The 11,651-nt window shown below is 36.3% G+C and overlaps 1 protein-coding gene across 1 annotated transcript; it reads right to left on the bottom strand.

Annotated features, from left to right (window-relative positions):
• Positions 1 to 3,093: 3,093 nt before the first annotated feature.
• On the bottom strand, positions 3,094 to 5,560 carry LOC132184828 (uncharacterized). The gene is made up of 2 exons (XM_059598602.1): positions 4,264 to 5,560; positions 3,094 to 3,358 (listed from the first exon to the last, which is right to left on the bottom strand). Exons 1-2 carry the CDS (start codon positions 5,457 to 5,459, stop codon positions 3,304 to 3,306), a joined length of 1,251 nt encoding a protein of 416 aa, XP_059454585.1. The 5' UTR covers positions 5,460 to 5,560; the 3' UTR covers positions 3,094 to 3,303.
• Between the last annotated feature and the right edge of the window lie 6,091 nt (positions 5,561 to 11,651).

Here is an 11,651-nt window from a genome sequence, read left to right as displayed (position 1 = left end):
TTATTCACCTCAAATCTTTGATTTGCTCTTGGTTTTGAGAAGAGATTAATCTAGTGTTGTTTGTTTTTGCGATTCATCACATCCACACTGCATCAAACACCATCTCTCTTGTTGGCACCAAGCCCCATTGGAGCCATCCTCACTATGTAGAGTAATGTTATAAGTTTTCTTAGAGTTCTCCTAGAGTTATCTCAAATGTGATGTGGCTTTTAAAATCATGGTTGAATTTGAGATGTGATTTATTGACTTTTGATCTATTGGTAATTTTAAAAGCCACATCACATTTTGGATGACTTTAAGGGGATTCTAGGAAGACTTATAGCATTACTAAAAAATGTATGTGAACCCAATAGCATGAAATGTTCTCATTTCCTAATTATCCGGCTACGAATTGGGAGATTGTTGTATTATTAATAGAAAAAATTACTCATCTATAAATTTATTAACTTTCTCATGTCTTTAAATAGACGGCTACAAATAAGATAAGATAGAAAATACCCAATTCATGATATATAAACCTAATTAATTTTAAAATAAAACTAATCTTACTACTAATTGATAACTATTATTCCTGATTAAATAAAAGGGAGAACTTTATTAATTACCCCATAATCTTTCATCACTTTTATAATCACACTCATATCTTTAAAAAGGTGTAATGTTGGGTTGTTATCGGTACTTAAAAGTTTGTGTGTTACCCATACCATTAGGATTTAGGGTTAAATTCTAACCCCATCTTAACTCCATCAATAACACTATTTGATAGACCATATTTTATTTTGATGTATCTAACGGCGTACATTATGCTATGTTACTTAGAATTTTAAATTACTTGACATGTAAAATTTTAAATTTTAAAGTAGAGATGATATATTTCATTATCCAGATTTTGTTTTATAGATTGAAATTTTAAAATCTATCATAAATGATACACAAATAATCATCAATAATTTTGAGTAAGCAAAACTCGTAATCTTCACGCACACAAGGCTAGCCTATCCATTTTTGTTTATATGCTTGCGAAGCACAAAATTAACTAAGAGTGTGTTTGGCATTACGATTTCATAGATAAAAAGTGTAACTGTAAATCAAATTGCAAAAAATTTATTGTTTGGGACACTTTGATGTAATTCAAGCTTCATTAGACAAATTGTACTTAATTAGGTTTGTAAATGTAAAAGGTCATGTTTTGTTATCCAGTACGGACCAATATTTTAGCAGTTCGGACGGGACCGTTGAAGAAGTACATTGAAGATTTCGAGAATGCTCTGTCCTAAGTCTCATTCCAAACTCAGTTTGGATGAATGAAGTTTGAAGTTTAGCATAATGGTCAGTTCCAAGTACCATGCTAATTCAAGTTCGGACGAATGAAGTTTGAAGTTTGAAGTTTGGTAGAATGGTCCATTTCAAGTGTCGTTCTAAGTCCAGTTCGGACGGATGAAGAATGGAGGTTGGCAGAGTGGTCCATTCCAATTAAGTGCCATTCTATTTCAAGTCCAAACGAAAGATTTTAGGGAGCTCTTTTAGGTCATAGAACCTTGTGCTGGGAGAGAATTCATGTTGTTTAGAGCCGTCATGGAATTCCACTTTTCGAGTGAGGTTTTGAAAACCACATAATTAAACCTAGATCTTACAAAAAGCCTACAGCCTATCGGAATTCCAATAAAAAGAAAATCAAGTAGAGAAATTTTTAGACTTGTCTAGTGTCAATTTTAAAGGTTTTGTAAGTGTGAACTTCTTTTAATTCTATTTGTTCTATAATGGATTGATTTTTTGAGTTGACTACTCCAAAGTGATTTTATTTATGAAGAGTTCTTAAAAGAAGTTTCAACTTTGTCATAAAAATCCTTTTGTGTTGATTGTTTTATGCTTTCATATATTTTTAATGATGATATTTGTTGTCGGTAATTTTTAAATTCCGTATTAATTGGTAATTACCTATAAGAAGGAATTGATTGGAATCTCACGTATATTTTTCAGACTTTGTCAATGAAAGGGTCCCTCAGAAAGATGACATCAATACTTCACCTGAGTAACCCACCTCCTCTCCACCACTTTCAAGGCAATCTGTTTACTTTCTTCAGAACTGAAGTACAGCTTTGCTCCTATGATGTCCAAAATCATCGTCATTCTTCTTTTCCATGTCTTTCTGTCTTTACAGTACTTGAAGCCTTCAGCTGCACAAACTTGGATCAGAGCAGGTTACTGGTACTACGGCAGCGGTTATTTGTTACCCATTTCAGACATAAACTCAGCCCTCTTCAGTCACCTTATTTGCGCTTTTGCTGATGTAAACCCTTCGTCCTCCGAGCTCTCTATCCCATTCTCTGCTCAGCCATACTTCTCCACCTTCACCAATACCGTTAAACAAAAGAACCCATCAATCACCACCCTCCTTGCTATTGGGGGCTCAAGTGCAAACCACAGTCGTCCTTTCATCGATGGGCTATAAGGATATCAAGGCTTACATTCAGAGAAATGGGGGTGTTGTAATATACAATCCTACATATGTTGTGAAATCCAGCACAGTTGGATCTGTCTGGATCTGCTTTGATGATGCTGAGGTTGTCAAAAATAAGGTCTCCTATGCCAAGCAGAAGAAACTACTTGGTTACGTTGCGTGGCAACTCCCTTATGATGACAATTCGGAACTTTCTCTAGCAGCAGGTAAGAGATCAATGCAGCAGACTTATTTGATATTATTTGTTAAAATAATATACTTTCTTAGGAAGCATGATTAGATGTTTGATAGGAGTATTCGTACTCCCGATGATTGTACCTATCATATTGCGCTTCGACTTTCATCAGTTGCATCTGTAGGTTACCTCCATTTTCACCTATTTAGAGGTGCTAGTGGTCTGTTTGGATTGAGTTATTCTGTTTAAGTTTGTTTTTAGCTTCATGTCTAAGCTTATTTTAGCTTCTTCCCTGTCATGTAACCTCCTTTATTTTTAATGAATGCCGGTTTGTTAAAAAAAACAAAAAAGAATATTAATCTAATTGCAGAATTCAAATACGTCAAGATGTCAATGCCCTTTCCGCTTCATGTCTAAGTTAAACTTAAAATTTTGAGTTTGTTAGCCAATTTTAACTAAAGAATAGAGAGTTTAATGATAATACTCTTAGACAAGCTCTCATGCAGGGAAAAAAAAAAAAAAAACATATTCCTACGGGAGCATTGGACAATGTCATGACCTTCTCAATAAAATGCTTGCATAAGAATGGAATAGAGAATACCAAACCCTAGACTATAGTCGATTAAGAAAGCAACCTACAATCATAAATCTCCTTACTCCTCGTACTTCATTCTTGCTTGGCTTCTTCTCTAATTTGCACTTCATTTCTGCTTTGCTTACCCCTGCAAGTTTAACACTCATTAGCACTTGCACATATGCTAACAGCAATGTCATTCTTATCTGCACATCAAATTTGCTCCTCCTAGTGCACGGTTTAAGGGAAAAATTTGATGGCAGCACCACAGGTCCTATTAGAGGTACATCATGCTCAAGAACTACATTAAGAGAGTCATATGTTAACTTTTGATAAATGCTAGTCTCTTAGTATCTTGTAGACTCTTAAAATATTGTAGGTGTCTAAATTTTAGGTCCATGCGCATTTCTTGTAGATTCTAAGGATCTTGTAGAGAACTACAATTTCATGTCCACGAACATTTCTCCAAAAAAATTTACAAACCAAGCATGTTTCGACATACAAGCTAGCAGGTGTGCAACACCTTCAAACTATTAATACCACAATGAGACAACTAGGGTAAGAATGGTATGTCTAAGAGTTTATTGCAAAAGCAACGACACTTGGACAAGCCCACCTTCTGCAAGACTATATAAACCGCAAGAAATTCACAGTATAGTGTCTATAGCTACATGCTTTATTGACAAAGGTTTAATGGATCCAGTAACTTGAGTCACAAATATAAAAAATTTTCTCCTCCTGAATTGAAGAAAATGTCACAGAAAAACAAAAAATAGAAATAGCCACGGGTGGTCATAAAATTTAATTGGAAAAAATTGAGAATAATATTGCTCATCCAACTCAAAAGCTATGAATAAAATTTTCAATTATATTAACCATCATATGTTCTCAAGAACTATGCATCAGTACTATTAGTTAGAGAAAACAATATATGGTACTGCAGAAGAAGTTATGGAAAATTAACTAGTTGTGCACAGAAAATGTTTGTGTTTGGTAAAAAAACAGAGATCGAGGATAATGGAAATTAGGGAAATTAAGCAAGACACTACTTACAGTAAAAGGCAATCCGATATGCGAGTGGCGTGGTCCATCTTATATTCAAGGAGGCAAACAACCGTTATATCCAACCTCCTCTCCTTGAGCTTACGAGAGACATCAACTATGCTGCAGTGAAGACAAGAATCAGACGCACGTTGTAAAAAGCAAAACCTGTGGTTGTCTAAATGGACAAAACTAGGAATAAACGAGGGGTCATCTTCATTAAAAAACGAATTTCCCAGAACACTCAGATTGCCTAAGAACCACACATCTAACTCTAGATCGTAGGCAAGCAAGCGAGCATTATGTCGAAGCCAGTATAAAGTATTGGCTACCGTTAAAGGCTTTCCACACCATCCTAGAGGACAATGACGGTGTAACTTGCGCTGATGACGCTCAAGCTCTCGCCAACAACCATCCCCCACGTCATATGTATAGAAATCAGCCCATCTATGATCACTATCAGCCGGAAAACATGATGAAGCAACAAGAATCCTGTCTGGATTCTCAAGAGCTGCAATAATAAAGCCGTCGTATGGCATTCTACCAGGAGGATCAGGCAACACTTCCCATTCATTAAGAATCGGGTCAAATACCTCAGCATCCGGGATCGCAGTTGGAAAAGTATAATCCATAACGAAACCGTCAAATAGCTCATCATCCGATGAGCTATAATTAATAATGGGGTCGTTAAATACCTCATCGTCAAAGGCATTATCTTCCAAGCGGACAGGTGGAAAACAACAATAGTGACCATCCCACACAAACAGCTTATTACCAATGACGAAGTTGTGGGGTTGGAGTCTGGGACAAATCATTTTAGGAACAGGAACCCAATTATTATCAGGATGGGTAATGTCTAACTTATAGACACTGCGAACAAACGGTAGAGGCGAATCAGAATCGTACTCAGCAACAGAACGATAGCAGCGATGACCACCAACACAGTACAAATCCGAGCCTAGGGTTGCAAAACTGTAGTCCTGGTGATGATTTCCTTTCCAAAATGGACTGATCATCTGCAGCTTCTCACCGTCGACCTCCTGAGAACCGCCCGCATGAACAGTAATCTTATACCACCTCGAATGCACCGCCTCCCCCCCCACAGCTCCAATAGGCATATGGAAAACGATGTCGTAACAAATAGATGGTGATGAATCATCACTTGATGGCCTCGATAACCCTGGCATCGTGGATCCCTCCATCTCCATGGAGTATTTGGGATGAGGACGGTTGCTTGGAGAACGGCGAGCGCAGCGGTTAGCTTGGAAGATGAAACGTCACTGAAACAAGATTACAAAAAGGGCGTAACTTCCTTTGGCTGGGCCGAATTTGGTTTTGTTTTGGGTTTTTTTTTTTTTTTTTTTTAACCCATATGAGTTTTTTATTTGGCCCATTTAGTTCGAAACCCAAAGAGAAAATGTGGTCCTCAAAAAATTTCATGCTTGCCCAAATTTCTTGGTCTTTGGTCTCCAAAACCCAACGGTCGAAATAATTGGGTCTGATTCCAACGGACAACCCACACGTTTGATGAGACCCATGCGCATTAATGGTGTAACCAATAGGCAATTGAACGCACCCTTCATAAAAAAAATAAAAAATAAAAAATAAAAAATAAAAAAAAAGAATGAATGCACCCACCGGTCTTGCATTTATGTAATGTATTGGGAGTAATTATATTGGAGACACCAGCGTGTGTAAACAGTAAGCACGCCGATAACGGGGCACATATCACGTTTGCCCCAAATTAAAAATAAAATAAAATAAAAAATTCAAAAACGTGTCAAAACCCATTCCCCCAACAAAAACCATTCCCACGACCATTTCCCCCCAAATTTTTCCCCAAACCCATTCAAAATCGCCTCCCCCTCCCTCAAAATCACTTCCGCGAAACGCTTTCCTCCCAAAATTTTCCCAAAATAAATCTCTCTAATCACTCAACGCAGAGACACCCACCGTTATAAATGCAGTGTTAAGGGTTGTAGAGGGTGCACATGGAAATGGGTTCGGATTCTCTGGCCGAATCTGGAGGCTCCTCTTCTCCGTCCCCTCCCATCTCATCCTTCGAGTTACTCAACAGTTTGAAATGTGGGCGGAAAATCTACTTTGACGATGTGGTTACCAAGGCTCCGCCCAAACCGGATAATGGGTCTGGGTCCACCCTGCCGAAGAAGACGAGAGGGGTGGTGGTGTGGTGCAGGGGACTCAGCCACATCGGTGTAAGGTTGAGGAGTGTATGGTAGATCTGAATGATGCCAACGCTTACTAAAAGGTGTGTGGTAGCATTTCAAGTCACCTAAAGTCATTGTTTCTGGCCTTGAACGGAGATTTTATCAACAGTGCAGCAGGTCAGCTTGCCCTCTGCTCTAGTTACTTTTCTTTCTCATTTGTTGGTTCTAATTATTGTTTGTTATTCTGGTTAATATTTAGAGGGTTTTTCTTCATGTTACTTTTGAGTCTTGTGTTATGTTTTTTGCATAAGTAGATTGTCATTTGTAATTATTGTTAGAGAATAGTAACGTGCGCTTGTCCCACGTTGCTCTAAATGTTGAGAAAGCCTTTGTCATTGGCTTACATAAATAAGCCTCTTCTAAGGCTTGCCCCATATTGGAAAAACATGAAGTCCTTCTCCCCTTTGGCTCCTATAGAAGGGGGCTTCTCATGTACAATTATACTCACTCAATAAAAGTTAAATGTAACATACATGACTTTAGTGTGTGGACGTAGGCATATTGCCGAATCACCTTAATCTTGTGTTTATTTCGTAGTTATATTTCCGCATTATGATTTCTTTTAAGTTTTTTTTTTTTTTTTTTTTTTGGCAATTTCTTAGATTCCTCATTTTATTTCCCGGTAATTTCTTTTGCTATATTTCGGATTGTTTTCACAATCACGAAACTTTAAGTTCTGTGTTTTTCTGCTGCACATAAGTTTCTTTTTCTGTTTCACAGTTTCAGAAGTCTTCAGAATTTTATTTCGTTGGGTGTTGTACCACTCGTTTTCGCCGGTCAGAAAACATGTGGCCTTCTTTTACCCATCACAGTAGTACTCGGTTTGGTCAAAGACCACCGATCTGTACCCAGCACTCTATCCGCGCTCAGACACTCACCAGCCATCATGGCTCCATCCGGCCAGATCTGCAAATAGTGCCTTGATGAAGCACGCCCAAAGCCGACCGGAGAAGAAGTGAGTAGATCCTCCTCCGGCACCTTTCCCAGCCGTCCACGGACAAGCTCCTGCCCAATCCGATCAACGGATAGACGCTCCACCCAGTCCGATCTGCACCAATCAGCCAGTGTCCTTTCCTCTAGCCAAATCTGGCCCATTGCAAGCAGCATGTAGAGTGACCAGAAAGACAGTGAAATTTGTTCTTGAGAGAAAGAGAGCAGAAAATTTGTTAGTCCGAGAGAGAAGAAAAGAGAATGAAGAAGGAACGGCACAGTAAAAAAAATAAAAAATAAAACTATAGTGGAGGTATGTCTCTGTCGCACATGCCCTGCTCAGCACACAGATTCCCCATCAGAGACTTGGGGAGAGATTTATTCTTTTTGAAAACAGATCTAAAACAAAAAATGGGAGAATTTTGTCCCTTCCTTGTCGCACCTGCGAGGGGAGACTTTGGTCTTTGGGTCTCTCTCGTCTACTGATGCAAACTTGCACATGCCAATTTCATTTTCATTTTGGGCCCAAAAAAAACAAAAATCAAAATCAAAAGAGGCCAAAGTTGCCTATTAAAAGAGGCCAAAGTTGCCCATATTATTTTCAGCCCATAGTTGGCTTGGTGGCCCATAGTTGGCACATGTACTTGGGCTCTTGTATTCTGAATTTTTTTTTCTTTTCATAATCTATGTTTGTGATGGAAAGCATGATGGTGATGCTTTACTTATTTTGAGTTTCTTTGTTGATGCCTCTAATCAAATTTATTTTTAGTTTCGACATTATATGAAATCGGTTTGTTTGTGTCCTATAGGAGAGTTACAAAAGAATCTAGACCATCTTGAACTCATTGTTTATTGGGTGGCTGAAAATTTTGAGAAAAGGGGTCAAGAATTATATGCATGTCATTCGAGATTTTCAAAAGTCAAGTTTATTCAGCCTACATGGTTGTGTTAGGCTGAGTTCACTAGAACACCATGCTTCTTTTTCCATGTAAAATGCTGAAAATTCTTAACTTTACATCCTAATTCAAATGGATTTTCAAGAAATATGAACAAATAGAAAGTAAAATGCTTGAGAATGTCAAAAATCAAGCCAAACTTTATATTTTTCTCATGAGCCAAAAGGCTCTATTAGGTTTTCAATGAAGGCTTTTTATAAAATGCATAGTTAATATGTTGAGAATTAAATGGAAGCATTGGCACTTTGGTTGAATTTGCATGTGATTTTTTAGGTATTTGTTTGTATTTCTCAATATGATGATGAATGTCTTTGTGATGTTTATTAAAAATAAGAATTTTTTTTTTTTTTTTTGTTCGGAGCCTAGATGAAAATGTTTCTAGTGGGTACCATACGACTGAACTGGGGCCAAATCCCGACTTATGTGCTGTTCAAACGCAATATTTCTAGGTTTGTTTTTGCAGACCTTCTTTTTGCAGAATCTATGCATATTTGTAATGCTTATGTATTTTTTGCATAATGACACTGGAGATGAACTAAGATTTTAGTATTGTGTTGGTTGGTGTTTTTTAATTAGATTGTACATATGAATAGATTATGTCTGCATTATCAAATAGCAAAGATTACATTTGTGTGGGCATTGATCTCTAATTGTTTGATGTGTATGATTAGGAGGCATACCAAGATGTTGAAGCGATTCAAAGTGTGGCCATACAAAGAAGGACTATTGCTGCTCTTTTAATTTTTCACTTAAATTTGATTGTATCGTTGTTCATTATTAGTGAAAGAATCCGTTCAACCCTCTTTGATGTATTTGCTTATTTGAGAAGAATAGGCAATCGTCTTCTAAAACTTGTTGATGGTAGATGAGAAACAATATGGCCAAAATTTTTGTATAGGATCAGAATTCTAAAGTTTATTGGCCATATCGATAAGGTGTGTAAAGGATTATGACAATAAATAATATAGCAGTTGGTAGAGTTAGTAGAGAATTTTTTTGATGGTAAAGTCAAAAATAGCATATTATTTTATGAAAATAGTCTGCATTTCTTGAAAGGGAAAAAGGGGTGGTTTTTGTATAGCCTATAAAAAGGGTATTGAATGTAACACTGAAGGAGCAATAGGAGGGAATTTTATTTTAAAAAAACCACGGGTACTAAAATTTCTAAGTCACATAAAGAGCATCACAATTTGATTAAAAAAACACCATGTAGAAAACTTCCTCAAGGAAATTATAATCCATGAATAGGAGGGGGGAAAAAGTCCATAATTGCAACATAGTTCTCAAAATATCAAGAGAAAATACCAAATTTTCACAAGCTAATGGTGGCCAACTCGTATAGAACCCTATGAAACCGTGAATGGGGTATTGAAGTGTACTTGTCGGATATTAGAATATTTTTTGTTCTTTTTTTTTTATTATTATTTTTTTAATTTTTAATGGCTGGAATTGTAACAAACAATGGAAAATATATAGAATAGTGCATATTGTAATTAGAAAAGACAATGAAGATATTTATTATAGAACTGAATGGTTACAATAGATATATGAAGATAAATGCTAAAATATTTGGCCAGGCCTCATTAAGACAAGAATATTAAATAGATGAACATTAATGATAGAAAATATTTATGGTTGATTCGAGGTAGCCAGGCCTCCCAACATGGAAATAATTCCAAATAAGATTCAGTTTCCTTTCTCCTCATGTGATTCTCTTTAAATAAACAAATTTTCCAATTTGAATTCGACCAAATCCGACTCCTCATAACTGCCCAAGATTGACGCCCATGTAAGCAAGTTTCTAAATTTAAATTTCACCAAATCAAATTTATCTTATTTGCCCAAGATTGACGCGCCATTCAAATTTATTGTTGAGATAATTTCCCAATAGAGGAGCGCGTTAGGGTCGTTGGGGTGTCGAGCTCGTTGCCAGTGGTGTCCGTGACGATCGATGTGGACGAAGCGACGCCGTTTTCAACGCCTTGTGCTTCGCCGCCTTACTAAACTCCTTTGCCTTCTCCTACTCGTGAGATGGAACCTAGGACCTAATCAAATCTGACACGCTTGTGTAAAAAATTGAATGTACTTTTAAAGGTTCAAAAAGTCCAAAAATTACTAAAACACAGTTTTTGTAAAAGTTTAAAAATAAAGCTTTTGTCAAAAATCGCTTTTTGACTTAAAAACTGCTTCTCAAATATGCGAATACAATTGATAACCGATTACCTATATATATAATTGTTAGGACCAACTTCTATCTTTTTCTTATCTCTTAAAATTGATATGGCCTTTAAAATCACTATTAAATTTGAGTTTGATCACTATTGAATTTTAATTTAATTGTAATTTTAAAAATTACATCTCATAATTTTAAAATTTACATTTTCTTCAAAATTGTAGAGAATCCTTATCCTACATAACCTAATTACCTCGAGTAATTTTAGAAGTTTCTCTTGTATCCTTCAAAAAAATTATGTGCATCCTAAAATCACCATTTGATCAAAATCTAATAATAATCAATCACAAGCACAATGGTGATTTTAAGAGCCACATCATTGTTAGATGGGTACAAGAGGGAATTGTAGCATTACTCTCTTACCTCCACATGGTTTTGTTTGTCCATGCTTTTACACTATCCCCGAAATTGGGTACTGCATTTCAATTTAATTCTTACATTTTAAAAAAATTTATAGTTTCTAAATTGAAAATTTTAATTCTTAAAAATATAGTCAATCTATCAAATACTTTTCTTTTTTTAAAAAGACAACAATGAACCCGTCTAAGACATTGCTACTTTATGTATATATTCACCTTAAAGATTAAATCTCGGAGGTACATCCAACAACACAGATAAAGTAAGTCACAACTTCTCTGTGGGGTGTGAGCTCAATGATGCATCTGAAATGCATAGTAGTCTAAAATGCAACTACTATACATGGGCCAAAAGTATGGAATTCAGCTCTTTAAGAGCAGTCACATTGGACTCAACAAGATAGCTAAAAAGCTATTTTGTCTAGCTTTGTAGCAAAAAATGCTTCACATCCGACTCAACAAAATGGCAAAAGATTTGTTGAGCCTAGTGTGTGTGTGTCTACATATATATAACATTTGTGTTCTCTGTCTTCTTTATGAATATGGAAAGTAGATAAAAAAAAAATAAAAATAAAAAGTAGGGTAAAGTCCACATATCCCCTCTCAAACTACGGCCACCCAATTGACAATATCCCCCCAAACTTTCAATTGTGATAATGTCCCCTCCAAACTATCAAAATATTGTCAATGTCCCCCC

Source organism: Corylus avellana, chromosome ca6 (genome assembly GCF_901000735.1).
Source record: "Corylus avellana chromosome ca6, CavTom2PMs-1.0".
Classification (NCBI taxonomy): Eukaryota; Viridiplantae; Streptophyta; class Magnoliopsida; order Fagales; family Betulaceae; genus Corylus; species Corylus avellana.
The sequence above is the reverse complement of the archived record's forward strand: the minus strand, read 5'-3'. Positions and strand labels throughout refer to the sequence as shown.